Source organism: Giraffa tippelskirchi, chromosome 1, assembly GCF_054371585.1.
Source record: "Giraffa tippelskirchi isolate mGirTip1 chromosome 1, T2T-mGirTip1v1.2.pri, whole genome shotgun sequence".
In the NCBI taxonomy this organism is placed as follows: Eukaryota; Metazoa; Chordata; class Mammalia; order Artiodactyla; family Giraffidae; genus Giraffa; species Giraffa tippelskirchi.
In genome coordinates, this window is record NC_137275.1 from 157,948,208 (window position 1) to 157,973,156 (window position 24,949).

At 35.1% G+C, this 24,949-nt stretch overlaps 1 protein-coding gene across 10 annotated transcripts in view; it reads right to left on the minus strand.

Annotated features, from left to right (window-relative positions):
- RIC1 (RIC1 partner of RAB6A GEF complex) overlaps positions 1-24,949 on the minus strand; it is a 158,769-nt gene that overhangs the window by 105,572 nt on the left and 28,248 nt on the right. For all 10 annotated transcript variants that reach the window (XR_014056881.1, XR_014056895.1, XR_014056901.1 and 7 more), the window contains exon 3: positions 9,272-9,351. Coding sequence is in view for 5 of the 10 variants with exons in the window: in XM_081500979.1 (XP_081357105.1) it covers positions 9,272-9,351 (80 nt within the window). In the remaining 5 variants the exon portion in view is untranslated. The remainder of the gene's footprint in view (positions 1-9,271; positions 9,352-24,949) is intronic.

A 24,949-nucleotide genomic window follows, 5' to 3' on the forward strand; every position in this document is an offset into this window, starting at 1 on the left:
CAATCACCTAGAGCCAGACATCCTGGAGTGTGAAGTCAAGTGGACCTTAGGAAGCATTACTACAAACAAAGCTACTGGAGGTGATGGAATTCCAGCTGAGCTATTTCAAATCCTAAAAGATGCTGCTGCTAAAGTGCTGCACTCAATATCCCAACAAATTTGGAAAACTCAGGAGTGGCCATAGGACTGGAAAAGGTCAGTTTGCTTCCCAATTTCAAAGAAGGGCAATGCCAAAGAATGTTCAAACTACTGTACATTTGCGCTCATTTCCCATGCTAGGAAGGTAACATGCAAAATCTTTCAAGCTAGGCTTCAACAGTATGTGAACCAAGAACCTCCAGATGTTCAAGCTGGATTTAGAAAAGGCAGAGGAACCAGAGATCAAATTGCCAACATCCGATGGATCACAGAAAAAGCAAAGGAATTCCAGAAAAACATCTACTTCTGCTTCACTGACTATGCTAAAGCCTTTGACTGTGTGTATCACAACAAACCGTGGAAAATTCTTAAAGAGATGGAAATACCAGACCGCCTTGCCTATCTCCTGAGGAACCTGGATGCAGGTCAAGAAGCAACAGTCAGAACTGGAGGTTCAAAATTGGGAAAGGAGTACGTCAAAGCTGCATATTGTCACCCTGCTTATTTAATGTCTATGCAGAGTACATCATGCAAAATGCCTGGCTGGATGAAGCTCAAGCTGGAATCAAGATTACTGGGAGAAATATCAATAACCTCAGATATGCAGATGGATGACACCCACTCTAATGGCAGAAACCGAAGAGGAACTAAAGAGTCTCTTAATGAAAGTGAAAGAGGAGAGTGAAAAAACTGGCTTAAAACTCAACATTCAAAAAATGAAGATCATGTCATCTGGTCCCATCACTTCATGGGAGCTAGATGGGGAAACAATGGAAACAGTGACAGACTTTATTTTCTTGGGCTCCAGAATAACTGTGGACAGTGACTGCAGCCATAAAATTAAAAGACGCTTACTCCTTGGGAGAAAAGTTATGACCAAGCTAGACAGCATATTAAAAAGCAAAGATATCACTTTGCCTACAAAGGTCCGTATAGTCAAAGCTATGATTTTTCCAGTAGTCATGTATGTATGGATGTGAGAGCTGGACCATAAAGAAGGCTGAGCTGAGCATCAAAGGAAGAACTGCTGCTTTCAAACTGTGGCACTAGAGAAGACTCTCGAGAGTCCCTTGGACTTTAAGGGACTTCAAGGAGACCAAACCAGGGTTAGGGTTTAGGGTTAGGGTTTTCCTTTCCAATCCTAAAGGAAATCAATCCTGATTATTCACTGGAAGAACTGATACTGAAGCTCCAATATTTTGCCCATCTGATGCAAAGAGTCAACTCACTGGAAAAGACCCAAATGCTAGGAAGGACTGAGGGCAAAAAGAGAAGCGGGCAGCAGAGGATGAAATGGTTGGATGGTATCACAGACTCAATGGACTTGAGATTGAACATATTCAGGGAGATAGTGAAGGACAGGGAAGCCTGGCATGCCACCATCCATGAGGTAGCAAAGAGTTGGGACACAACTGAGAAACGAACAACAACAATGAATGAAAAGATAATTCTAAGTCTACATTATGGGCTCACAATGCAAAATGATGTAATGTGTGGCAAAAAGAAAAAACAAGAGGGATGAAGTTGTACAGGAATATAGTTTTGGTATTGAAATCAAACTGTTATTAATTCAATCTAAGTTGTTTAAATGTAAGATGCTAAGTAATTCCCAAGGTAACCACTGAGAAAAACTAAAAATATACAGAGAAAAGGAAATGAAAAAGGAATCAAAATTAAACACAAAAGAAGACAGTATGGAGGAAATGAGGATCAAAAAAGATATGACACATGAAAAACAAAGCAAAATAGCAGAATTCCTTTCTTATCATCAATTACTTTATATGTAAACAGATTAAACCCTCCAATTAAAAGACACATTGACTGAACAGATTAAAAAAATATATGATCCCACCTCTAAGTTTTCTATAAGAAACTCATTTTAGAGCAAAAGAAATAAGTTGAATATGAAAGGATGAAAAAAATATTTCATGCAAATAGTAACTAAGACAAAGCTGTGTGGTTGTAGTAATATCTGACAAAATACTTTAAACCAAAAATTGTTACAAGAGATAAAGGACATTGCATATTGATGAAAGAGTCAATCTTGAAAGAAGATATAACTATTATAAACATATAAAGCTTTTAATAACAGAGTCTGAAAACTTATGAAGCAAATACTGAAGCAACTGAGGGAGAAATAGTTCAAAGTAACAATTGGACATTTCAGTACCCCATGTTCAATAATGCACAGTACAACTAGACAGAAGATTAGTAAGGAAACAGAATCTGAACGTTATAAACCACTTAGACCTAAGACACATACCAAACTAGCAGGTAACAGCAGAATACACATTCTTTCCCAAATGTACATGAAACATTCTCTAGGACAGAACACATTAGGTCACCAAAATGCCTCAATACATTTAAAAAGATTGAAATCATGCAAAGTATCTGATCACCATGAAATGAAACTACATAGCAATAACAGAAGGGAAATTAGAAAATTTACAAAAATGTAGAAATTAAACAACTCTCAGAGACAGCCAACAGGTTAAAGAAAAGACCAAAAGGAAAATTAGAACATCCTTTGAGACTAATGAAAATGAAAACACAACGTCATAGGGGGCAGTAAATGCAGTCATCAGAGGAAAATTTACAGCCAAGATGCTTACACTTAAAAAGAAGAAAAATCTAAAATCCATAACCTAACTTCACAACCTTAAAAGGAACTAGAGAAAGAGCAAACTTAAAAGAGTTGGACATGACTTACCGACTGAACAACAACAAAACTAGCAGAAGGAAGGATATAACAAAGACTGGAATGGATATGAACAACAAAAACAAACAAAACCCAGAGAACTGGAAAATAATAGAGAAAATCAAATAAAGCACAGGTAGTCCTCTGAAAATACCAATAAAACTGAAAAACCTAAGGAAAAAAGATTCAAATCACTGAAATTAGAAATGAAAAAAGGGACATTACTACTGACCATAGAGAAATAAATGGATTATAAGAGAATTCATACATTTTAGTGAACTTGAATTTCCTTCTTTTCCAAACATACACATTGTCAAATAACCAGTGGAAGTAGATTATGTTTAATAATTCAAAAGGCAACCCAGACAACAACCACTGCAACTTACTAAAGACCTACTGACTCACTGTTCTTATCTTACAGATGCACAAAAACATAGAAAATAACCGAACAAGCAGCTTTTCCAAAGTCAATGCCTGCAAAAAGTAGGACACAGATTGAAACCCAGGTGTCTCCAGTTTCAAATTCTATTCTCTTCTCCACATCTCTAAACTGCTATATATTTATTAGAAGCAATAACACTAAGTCCAATATCATAAGAAAGTATGAAAAATGAAATGAAGCCAGTTTTAGAGTTTTGTTTTACTGATGTATTTTTCATGAATTAAAAGCCAAGTTTCACTATGCAATTAAATAAGGGCTTCCCAGGTGGCGCAGTGGTAAAAATTCCACCTGCCAATGCAAGAGACAAGGGATCCCTGGGTGTGGCAGATTCCTTGGAGAAGGAAACTGGCAACCCATTCCAGTATTCTTGCTTGAGAAATTCCATGGACACAGAAGCCTGGCGGGCTGCAGACCATGGGGTTGCAAAGAGTCAGACACAACTAAGCACATGCGCACGCATGTGCATGCACACACACACGAGCACACACACAATTAAACTCAGCAGGCATTTATTTCAACAAAGTCTATTTGTGCAGGAAATCTCAAATACTTTAAATGCTGGCTAAAGAAAACAACATAGCAGATAACCTGATAAATCTTGTGGTAGAGGGGCAAGGAGGGGTGTGGAGGGCACAATAACACAGGGACATAGGACAGGAATTTCAAAAGTACAGTGTTTTCCTAGCAACGTGACTTATCCAAGGCCTCTTTCCTTTTAAGTATAGCTCAAATGTCTGTATCTACAAAACTTTCACTGACAATTCAAGCACCTTTGCCTGAAATGCTATTAATATTACCACTTTTAGGGATGTTCACCTGGCATTTGCCATTTTATACTGCTGTTAAATACTTATTTCTTCATTAGCATCTTATACCTTTCCAGCATCAGGACAGCTAATGTCTTAGAAATGATACTATACCACACAATAAGTGTTTGATGATGATAATGAAAATGAATCTAATTTCAGATATTCACATCTTTTTTCCCCCCAGTTTACTGAGGTGTAACTGACATAGAACCCTGTATGAGTTTAAGGTGCACAACAAAATGATTTACATATATATTTTAAAATAATTACTTCAGTAAGATTATTAACATCTAACACCTCACATAATTACAATTTTTTTTCCCTTATGATGAGAACGTTTAAGATTTACTCTCTTACAACTCAGATTACCAAGTTTTAAAATGTCTGGAATGTGTTAGACTTGTGCCAGCAAGTTCTGGCAGTCCAAGGTGAATTCTGGACCAAAAAGCTTTGATTCTCCAACTAGAGTTCTGGTAAGACTCAGGATGTTTTCTTTCCTCAAACTCCATACTTCATATGGCATCATTCTGAGTCAATCTTATTGTTTACCAGAATGTCAATAATGAAAGCATTTTGGGATGAAATAAAATGATGATATCTTAAATGTGCTAAAACATACCCAGTGAAAAAAGACCGAAAACTGTTCAAGTTGACTGACAGGGACATAGATGGTCAGTCACTTCATTACTATAATAACAGAAAACTGGTGCCAAATTAGCCCTCCAGATACAATTGAAAAAAAAAAAAAACTGGACAAAATATATGAAATAGTTTTCAGACACTGCATAACAGGCAGCACAGGACTGTACTCCTGAGTGAAGGGAGGCAAACAAAGCTTTCTGGTAGAAGTCACTTTTGAGATTACCATGTAAGTTAGGACAACACAAGCATAATACAGCAGTCTTGTTAAGCTGAGGAGAAAAAAATTAAAGTTTAGGGAAGCAGAAGCAGCTATTTGTGGAACAGAGTCAGGAGATACAGAAAAAGAGCTCTGGAAACCAATAGAGGTTCCCCTTAAATGTTGCTAAATACTAAGCTATGCATGTATATAGGGAAACTCCACAAGGTCAGCCAAAAAAAACTTCCCGAGTTTCAAGTTGTACAGCTCATACAGGGCTTGAGGATGTTCTAGTTCTGACCAGATCAAAGAGACCTGTTTAAAGACCCAGGATGTTAGTATAGAGCTCAGAAGTGCTAATGTAGCCTAAAGGTTGAATCCGCCCTAAAAATATAGAAATAAGCTCCAAAAGGATCAAGAAGATCTCCAACTTAACTGCTTTCCAAGACAAACCTCAACATTCTTTAAAGCAAAAGAATAAAAATGAGACACTTGATATGTAATACAACGTCCATCCTCCAATCTTAAATCACTAGACATGTGATATGCCCCAGCAATTCAACTCCTAGATATTTATTTACTCAAATATAAAGCTAACTGGAGAGTGAAATGAGACCAGAATCTGAAAAAGCAGACTAGGTTCACAATTTCACTTTTTACTGTTTATGTCTCTCACTGTGCATTTAATATAATTTTTTAAAGATGATACTCCGTTTACAGTTGTCACAAAATATTGGATAAATTTCCTGTGCTGTTCAATACATCCTTATAGTCTATCTTATATTCAACGGTTTGTATCTACTACTCTCTCACGCCTATATTGCCCCTCTCCTCACAGGTAACCAGTAGTTTGTTCTCTGTATCTGTGAGTTGATTTCTTTTTTGTTATATTCATTAGTTTGTTATATTTTTTAGATTCCACATAGGAGTGATATACAGCATTTGTCTTTTTCTGTCTGTCTCTGCCTGGCTTATTTCACTTTCTCTGTATGGCTTATTGTCTTTCTCTGTCTGGCTTATCTCACTTAGCACAATGCCCTCTAAGCCCATGCCCTCTAAATCCACGATCTCTGCATGGAGATCGAACCAGTCAATCCTAAAGGAAATGAATCCTGAATATTCACTGGAAGGACTGATGCTGAAACTGAAGCTCCAATCCTTGGGCCACCTGATGTGAAGAGCCGATTCATTAGAAAAGATCCTGATGCTGGGAAAGACTGAAGGCAGGAGAAGAAGGGAACAACACAGGATGAGGTGCCTGGATGGCGTCACCAACTCAATGGACATGAATTTGGGCAAACTCTGGGAAGCCTGGCATGCTACAGTCCATGGGGTCACAAAGAGTCAAACATGACTGAGCGACTGAACAACAACCTGTTCTAAGATAGAGCATGGCTCCCCTGGTGGTTCTGTGGTAAATAATCCGCCTGCAATGCATGAGACATGGGTTCGATCCCTGGGTCAGGAAGTTCCCTGGAGAAGGAAATAGCAACCCACTCCTGTATTCTTGCCTGGGAAATCCCATGGACAGAGGAGCCTGGGAGGCTGCAGTCCACAGGGTCATAAAAGAGTGAGACATGACTTAGTGACTAAACAACAACAAAGATGGAACATATGAGAAAAGATAGACAGTCTGAGAGTTAAGATGCTGTCACATAATTCGACGATGCTGAGATACTCTAGAAAAACTCATGGGATAAACTCATAAGATTCTGAGAAGAGAAGCAAGAGACAACAGCATTTCTAAAATTGAGAGAAGATGACTGACTACTGGCCTCAAGTATGTTGCCTCTATTCTTTAAGATTATCATAAACCACTCCAGATCATTTATCCTTTTTTTTTTTTAATCCCTAACTCCCCAAATAAACCCAAGAGTAACAGATGACTGGATGGAAAGAGAGGGTTGAGGCAGTGTAGTACTGGTGGTGAGATACACAGATTTTGAAGTTACAACATTTAGGTCTGATCCTGAGTGTGTCATTTACTAGTGTGTGACTCTAGGTGGGTTACTTGGCCTCTCTGCTGCAAGTAACTTTGCCACAGGGATTAAAAGAGCTTGAAAAGTGCTTAGAACAGTGTCTTGAACTGCATAAGTGCTTACAATGGCACAGATGATAATAATACACTCTTAAAACTAAATTTTTTTCATTTAAAAAATGTTACACAATTTTTAAAGGTTACTTTCCATTTATAGTTATTACATAGGCTGTATTCCCTATGTTGTGCAATACCTCCCTGAGCCTATCTTACATCCTATAAAAACTAAGTATTTTTAAAAAACTCTCCTCAAATCAGATTTTAAAAACCTAAGCCATATAATCCTGCAAAGAACTGAAGAAGAAAATATTTTTATTCCCATTTTATAAACAGGTCCTACTAGAAAAACTAAGAAACTTACTAGACTAAAAAATCCAAATAGAAAGTAGTCTAGCACACAAATATTGGATTGGCCAAAAGTTTGTTTGGGCTTTTCCGTCACATATTTTGGCCAACCTAATACATAAATAGACTGATAATTTGCTCTGCAAAACTGTTCCCATATAAGAGATTTTACTTGATTTCATGTAGCAGTTACTAGAGTTAGACTCTAAAAAAAGTATACTATCAACCCATAAGCAAAAAATGTACAACATACAGTATTCTTGCCTGCAAAATCACATGGAGAGAGAAGCCTGCCAGGCTACAGTCTATGGGATCACAAAGAGTTGGACACGACTGAGCAACTAACACACACACAAAACATTAGACATGAAGCTAAAATTTGGTGAAGGAAAAGTGTACAAATAATAGCAGTTGTCCATATTACTTTTTCCATCTACTAGGTGCTTATCTAAACATTTAATATGCATGATCTCATTTAATCCTTAAAATAATTACAACTGCTATTTCATCTCATTCTACAGATGAGGAAACTGAGGTTTTAGAGGGATTAACTTGATAGAAGTCACACAGGTGAAAAACAGCAGAACTGACATTTAATTCCAGGTCTATCTGACATCAAAGGCTATATCCCCTTTCATTATTATTCATGCTGCTCTAAGGCAATATATACTTTATTGAGGCTCACGTACTAAAAAATCTTCAATACAATGAAGATCATCCAAGTCAAAAAATAATAATGCTCTTTACTTCTCTAGCTTAACATACGCAGTCAAACAGCAAAATACATGGATTGTTGGGATACTACTTAGTATTACAAGGTAAGAAACTTTTTAAAATCTCTGGAAAACAAAAAATGAATCTCAAAATACTATTTCAAAACACTGTAAATATATGTAAATCATGTTGGTGAGATGAAGTAAACTGTATTTTTCACTGTTTCCTGAGATGTCATTTATCTCCCCTGCCCATCTAGAAGAGAATAATAATAATAATCACCTATAAGGTGATTCTGTTTATGGCTTTTTATTTACAGGAACATGTCTAAATTGAGAATTAAAATGGATTACATTTCCTCTTATAAGATTGCTTTTACCTATTTATTTTTGAAATCTTTGTGTTTCTTAGCAATTTATATGACCCCTTCATATAAAAAATAGTAAGCCTTGGTCCTATTGACTGCATAATTTTCCCCTAGTTTGCTACTTTTAATGTTTGTCTGTTTTATCACTGTTAATTTTCAGAAATTTAAACTTTCATATAATGAAATCTATTTTCTCTTTCACTTCTTATATAACCAATAACATCTGTCTTCCACCATTTAGAAATGTGATAAATAATTCATTTATATTTTCATCCAGTTTTAATGGCTTGATCTTTTTTTTTAAAAGGTATCATACTTGAAAATTATTTTATTTCAAAAGTTCTTTCAATAAAAAGTTCTTATTTCAAAAGGTAAACAATAGCAACAACAAAAAAACAATATAAAACATACTGAACAACACAGATTAATCAAAAGTCCAAGTTCCCTTAAATTCTGTCGGGGCACATGCTTAGTTTATGCATATACTAAAATATACAGGAAAAAGCACCTACAGCTTACTGACATTTTACCTCTTCTCTTCATAATCTCTTAGCTCATACATTCCCAATAAAGACTAAAGAATGCTAAAACTTGAGTATATTAATAGTAATTCTGAATGTCCAAGAAGGGAGATAGTATTGGGTTGGCCAAAAAGTTCATTTGGGTTTTTCCATAAAACATTACGGAATATACTCATCCAAGATTTCCAGACTTACTATAGAATTTTTTATTCAAGTGACAACAGTTTGAAGACCTGGTAATTTCTGAAACAGTGTTTTTGGAAATGCTGGCTCAGCACTTCAGACAGCCCTAAACTGCAATATTTTGTGAATACAAAGTACACATATTAAATATTTAAAAAATAAAAGATAATGAACTTACTTGGGATACACTGGTTCATAAAGGTACTTGTCCCCTCTTGTAGATGTTATGTGAAAAAACAAGATGTAGCCATTTGCCGTCTGAAAGATAAATTTTATTTACCATGAATTAAAGGGTAAAGCTATGACTGTAACCTTAATTTTAATTTTATTTAAAGTATTTATTTCAAAGTATTTCTTTCTTTGAAAATCTTTTACTCTTAAGAACATTCTTTTGAAGACCTACAGCTATATTATGCAAGTAAATGAATCACTTTGTTTCAGTATAATCTATCTTGTTTATAAAGTAACTCATGAAAGGGATTTATAGGTTTCAAAATATTCCATAGGTAATTGAAATTAATAATTTATAATATGCTGTAGACATCAGTATTCTAAAATAACTATTATTCAGGTAATAGATGGTTATTTTGCAAAATATACAGAATGTTCGGAACTCGAATAATATGGCAAAATTTTTCTGAGTTTTTAAAGCAATGACATCACCAAATGGTAATAGTATGATGAAATTCAACATACTTTATATATTTCAAAATCAATAAATTAGCCTGATTTACTACAAAACATACTCTTGAGACGGAAGAAAAATACAGAACCTTCAATTTCAAAAGTCTGAACATCAGCTAATTTTTCTAAGTTAGCAAAATGCTTCAAACTGTATTAAGTAGGTCAGAAAGAAAAATACCATATGATATCACTTATATATGGAACCTAAAATATGACACAGGTGAAACTTATTTACAGGACAGAAACAGACTAACAGACACAGAAAACAGACATGGTTGCCAGGGCTGGGGATGGACAGACGGGGAGTTTAGGATTAGGCAGATACAACTGGTTATATAAGGAATGGACAAATAACAAGGTCCTATTGTATAGCACAGGGATCTACATTCAATATTCAATATCCTGTGATAAACTATAATGGAAAACAATATTAAAAAGACCATGTGTGTGTATATGTATATATAACTGAATCATTATGCTGCACAGCAGAAATTAACAAAACACTGCAAATCAACTACACTTCAATTAAAAAATTATAAATTGTACTAAAACAAACTGTCATATAATCATGGCAGATATCTACTTGTGAAGCTCAACCAACCATTTTACATTTATATAAATATAAAAAAGACTATATTTAGCTTTTTCTAAACAAATACTTTCAGACATAACAGAGTCAAGTGGCAATGTTTTACCCAAACTACTTTATATTCATACTGAATTCTTGGCATTTTAGTGGCAGGACAGCTTCTACCAAAAATAGAACTAAAAAAATAAAAAATTAAAAAATTATTCAAGGTTTCAAATTTCTTTCCAGTACAGGTTTTCTGTTTTTCATATAAAGGAATGCAAGAGGAAATACTCAATTTCTTCAGCAAAGCCAGGTGTTCTGTTTTGAAGCTAAAAACTTTAATATTTCATAATGTTTTCCAAAACTCTAATTCAACATATTGGGATACCAAAGAAAAAAGGCTAAAATCCTCCAGATAAGATAGTCATTCTAATTCCTCATGTGCAATTTTACATTATTCTAATGTGAAAACTATGGGATCAAAAAGAAAATGGATGCAAATCAAACCATACTGAAAGTTCCACAGACGTCACGACCCCTATATAGATTAGTGACTGTTTATGGTCATGTATGGATGTGAGAGTTGGACGGTGAAGAAAGCTGAGCGCCTCAGAATTGATGCTTTTGAACTGTGGTGTTGGAGAAGACTCTTGAGAGTCCCTTGGACTGCAAGGAGATCCAATCAATCCATCCTAAAAGAGATCAATCCTGGGTGTTCATTGGAAGGACTGATGTTGAAGCTGAAACTCCAATACTTTGGCCACCTCATGCAAAGAGTTGACTCATTGGAAAAGACCCTAATGCTAGGTAGGATTGGGGGCAGGAGGAGAAGGGGACGACAGAGGATGAGACGGTTGGATGGCATCACCGACCCGATGGACATGGGTTTGGGTAGACTCCGGGAATTGATGATGGATAGAGAGGCCTGGCGTGCTGCAATTCATGGGGTCGCAAAGAGTCGGACATGACTGAGCAACTGAACTGAACTGAAGATGTGTAAACTCTACTAAAACACATGCTAGAAAAGTAAAACAATATGGTACAGTACTTAGATAAATAACACATTTACCAAACTCATAACATACATAAATAACATACATACTTTGTCTGGAATATCAGTCACTCAAAGTCAAAAGTTTAACATTTCAGAACATCAAATGCTAATAATATACTGAGAATTTTAACAAGTGCTTAGAAGAGTATAATGTCAGGGAAAATACAGCATCACTTTGCCCCAGCATTTAGAAACTTTACTTAGACATTATACTAGATGAAATTACAAATACGGCTTGATTTACTATTTTGGTATTCTGTATCAATCATCTCTACCAGGTAAAGTTGGCTTTGCATGTGTATTAAATGCTATATATTTCCAGATATTAATGATATTCATCAGTGATAATTTCATAAACATGCCTGCCTTTGAACAACAAAAGTTTTGGTGGTAAACGATCATTCTTAAAAAAGAGCATCTTTGTGTATCTATACCAAAACTGTTATTATTACGTAGTGAGACCATAGTTAGATGGTCCTTCTCTTCCTATCCCCAAATACTGCAAATTTAAGTATATAACTCAATAAATATATTGCTCAATCTACAGGCAACAATTTCGATACCTTCTTCTAATATACATAATAAACATAAGTAACACATTCTAAAACCAGGTTTTCTAAGTTAATGAAAAGACAAAATAAAGAACTTCAAAGTTCTCTTTCCTGTTATCATCCCTAATCTTAAAATATTTTTTTCTTTCTCCAAGGCATATTACTGGATTATATGGCTTTAACTACAGAGGTCCAGGAAGCAACAGTTAGAACTGTACATGGAACAACAGACTGGTTCCACATTGGGAAAGGAGTATGTCAAAGCTGTATAGTGTCAACCTGCTTATTTAACTTATATGCAGAGTACATCATGAGAAACGTTGGGCTGGATGAAGCACAAGCTGGAATCAAGATTGCCGAGAGAAATATCAATAACCTCAGATACGCATATCACATCACGTTTTTTTTAATTTTTAAAATCAATTTATTTATTTTAATTGGAGGCTAATTACTTTACAATATTGTAGTGGTTTTTGCCATACATTGACATGAATCAGCCATGGGTGTACATGTATTCCCCATCCTGAGCCCCCCTCCCACCTCCCTCCCTATCCCATCCCTCAGAGTCATCCCAGTGCACCAGCCCTGAGCACCCTGTCCCATGCATCGAACCTGGACTGGCGATCTGTTTTACATAAGATAATATACATGTTTCAATGCTATTGTCTCAAATCATCCCACCCTCATCTTCTCCCACAGAGTCCAAAAGTCTGTTCTTTATATGTGTGTCTCTTCTGTTATCTCACATATAGGGTCATCATCACCATCTTTCTAAATCCCATATATATGCATTAATATACTGTATTGGTGTTTTTCTTTCTGACTAACTTCGCTCTGTATAATAGGCTCCAGTTTCATCCACCTCATTATAACTGATTCAAATGCAATCTTTTTAATGGTTGAGTAATAATCCATTGTGTATATGTACCACAGCTTTCTTATCCATTCATCTGCTGATGGACATCTAGGTTGCTTCCATGACCTGGCTATTGTAAACAGTGCTGTGATGAACATTGGGGTACACCTGTCTCTTTCCATTCTGGTTTCCTCGGTGCGTATGCCCAGCAGTGGGATTGCTGGGTCGTATGGTAGTTCCATTTCCAGTTTTTTAAGGAATCTCCACACTGTTCTGAATAATGGCTGTACTAGTTTGCATTCCCACCAACAGTGAGAGGGTTTCCTTTTCTCTGCACCCTCTCCAGCATTTATTGTTTGACGACTATTTGATAGCAGCCATTCTGACCAGTGTGAGATGGTACCTCATTGTGGTTTTGATTTGCATTTCTCTGATAAGTGATGCTGAGCATCTTTTCATGTGTTTGCTAGCCATTTGTATGTCTTCTTTGGAGAAATGTCTGTTTAGTTCTTTGGCCCATTTTTGGATTTCGTCGTTTATTTTTCTGGAATTGAGCTGCAGGAGGTGCTTGCATATTTTTGAGATTAATTCTTTGTCAGTTGCTTACTTGCTATTATTTTCTCCCATTCTGAAGGCTGTCTTTTCACCTTGCTTATAGTTTCCTTCGTTGTGCAAAAGCTTTTAAGTTTAATTAGGTCCCATTTGTTTATTTTTGCTTTTATTTCCATTACTCTGGGAGGTGGGTCATAAAGGATCCTGCTGTGATTTATGTCAGAGAGTGTTTTGCCTATGTTTTCCTCTAGGAGTTTTATGGTTTCTGGCCTTACATTTAGATCTTTAATCCATTTTGAGTTTATTTTTGTGTATGGTGTTAGAAAGTGTTCTAGTTTCATTCCTTTACAAGTGGTTGACCAGTTTTCCCAGCACCACTTGTTAAAGAGATTGTCTTTTCTCCATTGTATATTCTTGCCTCCTTTGTCAAAGATAAGGTGTTCACAGGTGCGTGGATTTATCTCTGGGCTTTCTATTTTGTTCCATTGATCTGTATTTCTGTGTTTGTGCCAGTACCATACTGTCTGATGACTGTAGCTTTGTAGTATACCTGAAGTCAGGCAGGTTGATTCCGCCGGTTCCATTCTTCTTTCTCAAGATTGCTTTGGCTATTAGAGGCTTTTTGTATTTCCATACAAATTGTGAGATTATTTGTTCTAGTTCTGTGAAAAATACCACTGGTAGCTTGATAGGGATTGGATTGAATCTATAGATTGCTTTGGGTAGTATACTCATTTTCACTATACTGCTTCTTCCGATTCATGAACATGATAAATTTCTCCATCTATTTGTGTCATCTTTGATTTCTTTCATCAGTGTTTTATAGTTTTCTATATATAGGTCTTTTGTTTCTTTAGGTAGATTTATTCCTAAGTATTTTATTCTTTTCATTGCAATGGTGAATGGAATTGTTTCCTTAATTTCTGTTTTCTCATCATTAGTGTACAGGAATGCAAGGGATTTGTGTGTTAATTTTATATCCTGCAACTTTACTAAATTTTTTGATTAGCTCTAGTAATTTTCTGATGGTGTCTTTAGGGTTTTCTATGTAGAGGATCATGTCATCTGCAAACAGTGAGAGTTTTACTTCTTCTTTTCCAATCTGGATTCCTTTGCTTTCTTTTTCTTCTCTGATTGCTGTGGCTAAAACTTCCAAAACTATGTTGAATAGTAGTGGTGAAAGCGGGCACCGTTGTCTTGTTCCTGACTTTAGGGGAAATGCTTTCAATTTTTCACCATTGAGGATAATGTTTGCTGTGGGTTTATCATATATGGCTTTTATTATGTCGAGGTATGTTCCTTCTATGCCTGCTTTCTGGAGGGTTTTTATCATAAATGGATGTTGAATTTTGTCAAAGGCTTTCTCTGCCATCTATTGAGATAATCATATAGTTTTTATCGTTCAGTTTGTTAATGTGGTGTATCACATTGATTGATTTTCAAGTATTGAAGAATCCCTGCATCCTTGGGATAAAGCCCACTTGGTCTGATGTATGGTCTCTTTAATATGTTGTTGGATTCTGTTTGTTAGAATTTTGTTAAGGATTTTTAAATCTATGTTCATCAGTGATACTGGTCTGTAGTTTTCTTTTTTTACGGCATCTTTGTCTAGTTTTGGTATTAGGGTGATGGTGGCCACATAGAATGAGTTTGGAAGTTTACCTTCCTCTGCAATTTTCTGGAAGAGTTTGAGTAGGATAGGTGTTAGCTCTTCTCTAAATTTTTGGTAGAATTCACCCGTGAAGCCGTCTGGTCTTGGGCTTTTGTTTGTTGTAAGATTTTTTATTACAGTTTCAATTTCCATGCTTCTGATGGGTCTGTTAAGATTTTCTATTTCTTCCTGGTTCAGTTTTGGAAAGTTACAGTTTTCTAAGAACTTATCCATTTCTTCCAAGTTGTCCATTTTATTGGCATATAGTTGCTAATAGTAGTCTCTTATGATCCTTTGTATTTCTGTGTTCTCTGTTGTGATTTCTCCATTTTCATTTCTAGTTTTGTTGATTTGATTCTTCTCCCTTTTTTTCTTGATGAGTCTGGCTAATGGCTTGTCTGTTTCATTTATCTTCTCAAGAACCAGCTTTTAGCTTTGTTGATTTTTGCTATGGTCTCCTTTGTTTCTTTTTCATTTATTTCTGCCCTATTTATGATTTCTTTCCTTCTACTAACCCTGGGGTTCTTCATTTCTTCTTTTTCTAGTTGCTTTAGATATAGAGTTAGGTTATTTATTTGATTTTTCTCTTGTTTCTTGAGGTAAGCTTGTATTGCTATGAACCTTCCCCTTAGCACTGCTTTTACTGAATTCCATAGGTTTTGGCTTGTTGTGTTTCCATTTTCATTCGTTTCTATGCACATCTTGATTTCTTTTTTGATTTCTTCTGTGATTTGTTGGTTATTCAGAAGCAGATGACACCACTCTTCTGGCAAAAAGCAAAGAAGAAGTAAAGAGCCTCTTGATGAAAGTGAAAGAGAGTGAAAAAGTCAGCTTAAAATTCAACATTCAGAACTAAGATCATGGCATCTGGTCCCATCACGTCATGGCAAATAGATGGGGTAACATTGGAAACAGTGGCAGACTTTATTTCTGGGGGCTCCAAAATCACTGCAGATGGTGACTGCAGCCATGAAATTAAAAGACATTTGCTCCGTGGAAGAAAAGTTATGACCAACCTGGACAACATATTAAAAAGCCGAGACATTACTTTGCCAACAAAGGTCCATCTAGTCAAAGATATGGTTTTTCCAGTAGTCATGTATGGATGTGAGTTGGACCATAAAGAAAGCTGAGTGCCAAAGAACTGATGCCTTTCAACTGTGGTGTTGGAGAAGATTCCTTGAGAGTCCCTTGGACTGCAAAGAGAAACAACCAGTTCATCTTAAAGGAAATCAGTCATGAATGTTCATTGGAAGGACTGATGCTAAAGCTGAAACTACTATATCTTGTCCACCTGATGCGAAGAACTGACTCACTTGAAAAGACCCTGATGCTGGGAAAGATTAAAGACAGGAGGTGAAGGGGACAACAGAGGATGAGATGGTTGGATGGCATCACCAACTTATGAGTCTGAGTAAACTCTGGGAGTTGGTGATGGACAGGGAGGCCTAGTGTGCTGCACTCCATGGGGTCGCAAAGAGTTGCACATGACTGAGCTACTGAAGAGAGGTCCAACAACCTGCAGGCAAGTTATATGACATTCTTTATGTTCATGTCTTTTGTACATCCATGGGTTAGGGCCATAAGATCATAAGGATAAAGAGTATTAAGAGGATGAAAAAAGGAAATCACTACTTAAATAGAGGATAGAAAAAACACACTTGTCTCCATTAATGCCACTTAGAAGAAAAAGGACTACAAACAATAACATAAAAGATATCAACAAGGCAATAAACAGTCAGAGAGGCATGAATATTAGGCTTCATTTTTTTTTAACTTGCAAATCTAGTAATAGACATTTAAAAAATCTTGCAAATTACCTCACTTAATTCCACATTTTAAAAAGAAGAGACTGAATTCTCTGGTGGTGGTAGTTTATATGGTTATCATTATTATTAATTGCCTGTTTCTATTCTGCTGTGTTTGGACATTTGGGAAGTTTCACTAGCCACTCCAAATTAAATGTGTTTTAAAATTATTTTATGATTGATGAATGATATATATACTAAAAACAGTAATTTTCTGTAAACAGGAAGAATTTAAATCTGTGAACTGGTACAACACTGTAAAGCAATTATCCTCCAATTAAAATAAAACTAACTGCGCAATTAGACAAATCAACTAACTGCGTAACTAATGCTTAACCTGTAGGCAGCATCGCAATACTTTCCTCTACCAACCAAATGCTTTTATTGTAAATGAATTCACCAATACTTTAGAATTTCAAGTCACAGGGCATTTCTTCCTTTGCATATACCATTTTTACCATAAAGAATAGAACAGATTTATGCATCTGGCTTCAATGACTTGAATAATGGAATCATAGGATTTCTATAATAATTTAAGAGATATGGATTGATGATTTATAGATTTATCTTTTATCCCAACATACGGTCATATTAGGTTTCAAATATGGCTGATAGAAGAGCATTTTTAAATTCTTTACACTGATTCATAAATGGTATTTTCTGTTTTTAGCTATATTTCCTTATTATACATGTTCAAGTATACAAAATTACTCCAAATCATACCTGTAAGCGAATGATTTAACATTTTGAATACTTTCAGACTTTGCACACACATATGAATATATTTAAATGAAAAATAACAAAAAGTTGTAAATAGCACATTCTCTGGAAGACAGGTGATGAATATCTTTTGATACAAATAGTTGTCACATCATTATTCCTAGTTCTATAACACTGTTTTATATCAGAGCACTTGAAGACTTCTGGTTCTAACCAAGATAGATTAAGTTGAAGACAGTTTATGCTCCCATCTAAAATAAACAACCCAGAACCAAGCAAAATATATGAAACAATGGTTTCAAAACACTGACATCAGCAGTGAAGACCAGTGATCCCTGAGAGATGGGAAACGGAGCTGAGTTCTATTGTTTCAGTTTACTCTCTTGAGCGTTCCCAGGTCACAGCACTGAAAAGGGGAATGGAGACAAAGCCTAGGAGACTCCCTGTGTTGAGAAGATGATGCTGAGAGTTTAGGAAGAACAGGCACTTACAATTTATATGACAGAGTACTACCAGAGACAAGAGAGTTCTATGGAGAAAGAATCGAAAAGCACCAATAAGCATATGCATGTGAAGACACTACCAATGCAGAAGAAAAACAAAAGGATTAGAAAAGGGAACAGTGCGGGGTGCTCCAACAGTCCTGAAAACAGTCCCTGTCCCATCAGCAAGACTGAGAAAACTCATAACGCACATGGCACTGATTAGTTGCTCATAACAGTGTTTTCAGGTATGGCTGTGGTAAATCTTAGAAAGGTATTGCCTTAATAGTAGGGAATAATTAGCTCTAGATTGAGTATTATTCTAAAGCCACAATACAAACACACAAAACAATACATGAACACACCAAACTGCTTCCAAGTAACATAAGTACTTCCCAGAATAAAGCTAAAGATTTATAGGACCACAAAAATATCCAGCAAACAACAAAGTAAAACCATAATGTTTGGCATCCAATTAAAGATTACCACACATGTAGACATGCAGAAAAACACAAGATACACAGTAAGAAGAAAAATCAACCAATCAAAAATGATCCAGAATTCAATCTGATGTTAGAATTAGCACAAAAGGACACTGAAAACAGTTATAACCGTGTTCAATATGTTCAAAGGCTAGGGAACACAGAAAACCCAAACCAAACTCTAGGGATAAAAAAACTAAACTATCTGGGATAAAAATACACTAAAAGGAATTAATGGCAGATTAGACATTAAAAAGTTTACTGGTCATGAAAGCATAGCAATAAAGATGACCCTTAATGAAACACACACAAAAAGAATAAAACTGAAAGAGTATCAGTAAATTATGGCCTAACATACACATAGACAGAGTTCCCAAAGGGGAGAGAGAGAGGGAAAAAACCCCCAAAACAGTTGCATTAAATTTAATACAAATTTCATTTGTTTCACTTAAACTTCTTTAAAAGATAACCGACTTTTAAAACAAGAATAGCAGAAATGTAGGCTGGGGTCTTACCATATATTAAAAATAAAATGTGTATAATATATGTTCCTTGACCCCAATAGAATTAAACTAGAAATTGATGACAGGAGCTTTCTGGAGAATTCTCAAATATATATGCTTCTAAGGAATTCACAAAAGAAGAAATCAAGACAGAAATTTAGAAAAACACAGGAATTAGTGGGGTATTATTACAGTGGTGCTTAAGGGAAACTTTTATAGCTTCAAATGCCTGTATCAGAAAAAAAGAAAAATGCCAAATCAGTGACCCTGGGTTCTACTTTAAACTAGAAACAGATGAGCAAATGAAACCAAAAGTAAACAGTTTTTTAAAATAAAGAAAATAATAGAGATCAGCATGGAAATCAGTGAAACAGAAAAGAAAATCAATGAAACTAAAATCTGGGTTTTGTTTTGTTTTTTAAAAAAAGATCATTAAGATCTATACTTCTAGTCATAGTGTGCAGGAAAAAAAGAAACAGGATAACCACAATCAGAAATGAGAGAGGTGACATCACTACACAGTTTACACATATTTAAAAATAACGAGTGAGTACTGTGAATAACTTTATGACAGTAAATTTACAACTTGGATGAAATGGATAGATTTCGTGAAAGACATAAACTATCAAAACTTGCTTGTATCTACTAAAGAAATTAAATCCTTTCCACAAAACAAAACTCTAGGCCCAGATGCTATCACTGGTGAATTCTACCAAATACTTAGAAAAGAGATAATACCGATTCAACACAAACTCATCTAAGAAAATCAAAAAGGATGTAACATTTTTGATCTCATTTTATGAGGCCAGCATTACCTTCACACCAAAACAAGACAAAGACATTTTGAGGAAAAGAAACTACAAACCAATATCCTTTATTAACACAGATGTAAAATTTCTAAACAAAGTTTTAGCAAATTAAATCTAACAATGTATTGTCAGAATAATAGATCATGTTTATTCAAGAATACAGGTTGGTTTAACATTCAAAAATCAATAAATGTAATTTACAATATTAACAAACTAAAAAAGAAAAATTGTATGATAGTCTCAATAAATGTAGAAAAGGCATCAAACAAAATCCAAAATAACACTACTAATTAAAAACTATCAGCAAATTAACAAGAGAGGGTTATCTTCTACTATGTGATAAAGGGAATTTTAAAAATACCTATAACATGATTCTTAATACTAAAAGATAAATACTTTCCTATTCAAAATTGTACTGGACAGTCTTACCAATAAAATCAAGAAAGACAAAGGAATAAAAAGTATCCAGATTGACATCATAGTTTTTTGAGAAAATATGATGAGATCTACAAAAAAAGTAGTAGAATATGTGGGTTTAGCATAATTGTAAGATACAAGATCAATAGAAAAATCAACTGCATTTCTATATATTAGATATGAACAATTAGAAAATTAAAAGTTTTCAAAAAACATCAAAAAAATATAAAATACTTTGGGATAAATCTGGCAAAAGACGTGAAATACTTGTACACTATTAACAAAACATTGATGAAGTTAAAAATATCTAAATAAGAGATATAACTTGTTTATAGGTCAGAAGATTCAATACTTAATTCCAATCAAAATCCCAGCAGTCATATTCATAGAAACCAACTAGGTGATTCTACAATTCATACGGAAACAAAAGGTCCTACAACAGTGAAAGCAACTTTGAAAAAAAAGTTGAAAAAGTAACACTATATGATTTCAAAAATAATTACAGAGCTAGAGTAATCAAAATAATACTGTATTAACATAAAGACAGACAAACACTTCATGGAACTGAAGATAATGCAGACAAAACCCCACATACGCAAGGACAACTGATTTATGACAAAGATGCAAAAGAAATGCAGTGTAGAAAGGATAACCTTTTCAACAGACTGTGCTGAACAACTGAATATCAACAGGCAAACAATTAACTTGGAACCATACCCTGCACCATATACAAAAGTTAATTCAACATATAGCACAGACCTAAATATAAAACTTAAATCAGAATAAGAGACACAGATGCATAGAACAATTTTATAGACTCTGAGGGAGAAGGTGAGGGTGGGACGTTCTGGGAGAATAGCATTGAAACATGTATATTATCATATGTGAAACAGAACACCATTCCATGTTCGATGCATGAGACAAGGGCTCAGGGCTGGGGCATTGGGATGACCCAGAGGGATGGGATGGGGAGGGAGGTGGGTGGGGGGTCCAGGAAGGGGAACACATGTAAACCCATGGCTGATTCATGTCAATGTATGGCAAAAACTATTACAATATTGTAAAGTAATTAGCCCCCAACTAAAATAAATAAATTTATAAAAAAAAAAAAACAAACTTAAATCAGTAAGACTTCTACAAGAAAGCACAGGAAGAAGATATGACACATTAAAGAAAAAAAAAATGAACTGGACTTCATCAAAATTAAGTACTTCATTGGAAAACCACTGTTAAGAGAATGAAAAGACAAGGAACATACTAGGAGAAATTCTTTGTAAAAGCATATGTGTAATAAAGGACTTTTACCCAAAATATACTAAGAAGTCTAAAACTCAAAAAGAAAGCAAAGAATAAATAAATAAAATGAGTAAATGGCAAATAAATGAAAAGATGTCCAACATCATTAGTCATTACAGAAATGTAAATTATAACTATAATTGGATACCACCACCCACCCATCAGAATAACTAAACTTAAAAAGGCATACCAAAAACTGGCAAAGAGGAATGAAAACTCCTGTACACAGCTGGCAGGGGTGTAAATTGGTACAATTACTCTGTAAAAAGTTTAGCATCTCCTTAAAAAGTTAAACATAAGGTACCTACCTTTTGATCTAGCTGTTTCATCCATAGTTATTTACCCAAGAAAAAAAGAGATGTATATCCACATAAAGATTTGTACTTGAACGTCCACAACACTTTACTTGAAATAGACCAAAACTGTAAAACTCAAACGCCCATCAACAGATAAATGGATAAACCAATTGTGTTTTATCCATAAGATGGAATTACTACTCAGCACGAACGACTGATTCATGACAACATGCTTGAATCTCAAAATAACTGTGCTCAAATTACGTCAGTAAAATAAATTAGAAAAAAAGCATATATTGGATGATTCCATCTATTTAAAACTCTACTAATCTGTACTGACAGAAAGCAAATCAATAATTGGTTTTAGAGGAAGGTAAATCATGGCAGGAGGGAAGAATTACAAAAGGGTAGAAGGAAACCTCTGCAGCTGCTGATCTGTTCACTAACTTGATTGTAGTCACAGTTTCAAACTTAATCTAATTGTACATTTCAAATATGTGCAGTTTATTGTAAATCAACTGTACTTCAATAAAGCTATTTAGAAAAATGGAATGGAAATGATGGCTGGACTAGAAACTTTTGCTCTCTTGAAAAGCTTCTACCATCACAGTAAAAAAAAAAAACAAAAAAACCTTATCTAACCTACTGGAAAATAAGAAGTTACAAAGAAAACCAAAGTGGAGAGCAACAGTCAGCTACCAGACATGTAACTAAAAGACCATCCAGCATCAGCAGAGCTGTCAGATGTCTGCAGTCACATCAGTACTAGAAGTACTGAGATCAGGAGAACCGCTTGACCAAACCCACAGCAAATCATAGGAGGAGAGTAAACAAATGGTTGTTCTGAGCCACCATTTTGAAGTTAGATATTAAATGTGAAAAATAACAACTCTAACAAAAACAGTATAATTTAAGGACACCAAGTTAAAGAAATCAGAGCAAAATTCAAAGACATCCAGGAGAAGAGCAGAGTAATCACTTCCAAAACAGTGTTTAGTCAAATCAAGATGAAAAAGAAAGAAAAGAGAGATGAATGAGTACTATGTAGAACACTACATTCCTCTACAACTTGCTATAGTCCACTCTCTTTGCTTTCGGCTGTCATTTGGTGACTCAATACATTAACATGTTAGCAAGAGGGGGGAAAAAACTCAACAATGAAACAGGAATTCTAAGTTAAACTGATGTTTTTCCCTTATTCAAAAAAAAGTTATATTCTAATACGTTACAGTAACTCTCATGTTGTGGCAGAACAATGTACACTTCCATTTAGCTGAGTGTGAAAGAGAGTATCAAGGGGAGCAAGCAGAAACAGAGTTTGAATGGCAGGTTGAGGCCAGATCACAAGATGCCCTGAATGTTAGACTAAGAAGTTTAGAACACATTTTGAACACAAGGAGAAGCCACCAAAAGGTTTGAAAGTAAGAATTAAGGGCTGTGATTTAGAAATAGCTATGCATAATTTTGGAGAAGGAAATGGCAACCCACTCCAGTATTCTTGCCTGGAGAATCCCAGGGACGGCAGAGCCTGGTGGGCTGCCGTCTATGGGGTCGCACAGAGTCGGACACGACTGAAGCGACTTAGCAGTAGCATGCATAATTTAGGTGCATTTCAAGTAGACAAAAAAAATAGCTGAAAGTTTTGAGTTCTAGGCATTCTACAAAATATACTGAAGGTTTGTGCTAAGGTAATGACAATGAGAATAAAGAGGATGTCAATAAATTGGAGTCAGGATTTAGCAAAATACTGGTGATTGGAAGAGAATGCAGAATCAAGAGACTCCAGGTTTTTTCCTATTATAAGCAAAGCCTCAATAAAAATACTTATGCATAGGCCTAATACATTGGTGCTATTTGCCAGATAGAGTACTAGGAATGAGAAAGCACTTAAAATTCATTTTAACGTTCCTTGTGCACACATATATATTGTCTGAAACTGAGGAAAACTGGAGGGATATTTATGGCCTAGTATCATGTCTGCTAAAACGATATTCTACTTTTGATATTCAGAGAACACACTCTCGAAAACACTATGGGCCAATTCTTAAAATGGTAAAGGATTTTCTTTCTCACACTTAAAAAACAGTGTCAATGAGATTTTTCTTATCAAGGTACAACTTGATAAGGAGGTGACTGTGGCTCTGTTGATGATACAGTAATAGAATTTTTAATATAACTGACATGCCAGAGCACACAACGACTATTCTTGGAGGCTGGGGGGAAGGCCATAAAAATTGCTTTGGCTTTGACTTAAAGTGCAGAGAGAGACTGATGCTGTATTGCCCTACAGGTCATACAAATGTATATGCTTTTCACACAGTCTATCGATGTTTTTGTAAAAGCAAATTGCAAAATATCTCCTAGATTCAGCTTTATTCCATAATAGCTAGTAGCATTAAACAACCATGCTAACAGTGAAAGACAGTAAAGCAAAATTATTAAGACTTTCAAATTCTAGAACCAGGCTTCATGGGTTAGAATTTCATTAGCAGTAGTGTGATCTGAGGTACATAGTATCTATGTAATCTGGGGCAGGTGCTTTAACCTGTCTACCACAGTCAGCTCAATTGTGTGATGGAAGTAACAAAATTACCTATCATCAGAGGGTTGTTATGAAGAATAATTTTAATACACATAGGGACTTTAATAGTGCCTAGCACATAGCAGACACCAAAAAAGTTAACCATAATAACTCAATTTTTAAGTAAGTAGTTAATTCACAATCAATGAATTCATGTATGAGGCTAAGAAAATGTAAAATACATTTGAGACAAAGGACCATCAAAATTATAAAGCTCCAGAATCCAATTAAACTTCTAATTATCTAGAAAGTTCACTTATCTAATACACATGGCATGGTAATATACAATTTTAAAGATTATTTTTATGTGTCCCTTGATAGATTATCTTTTAGTACAAATGACTGCAAAGAAGAGTGATTGCTTTGTACTGTGTGTGATCAGTCGTGTTCAACTCCTTGTGACCCCGTGGAGTCCGTGCCAGGCTCAACTGTCCATGGAATTTTCCAGGCAAGAATAATTCCTACTTCAAGTGATTGCCTCACTTAACAGATAATACAAAAATACCAGTGACCTTACTAAACTATTATCAAATAACTAACAGT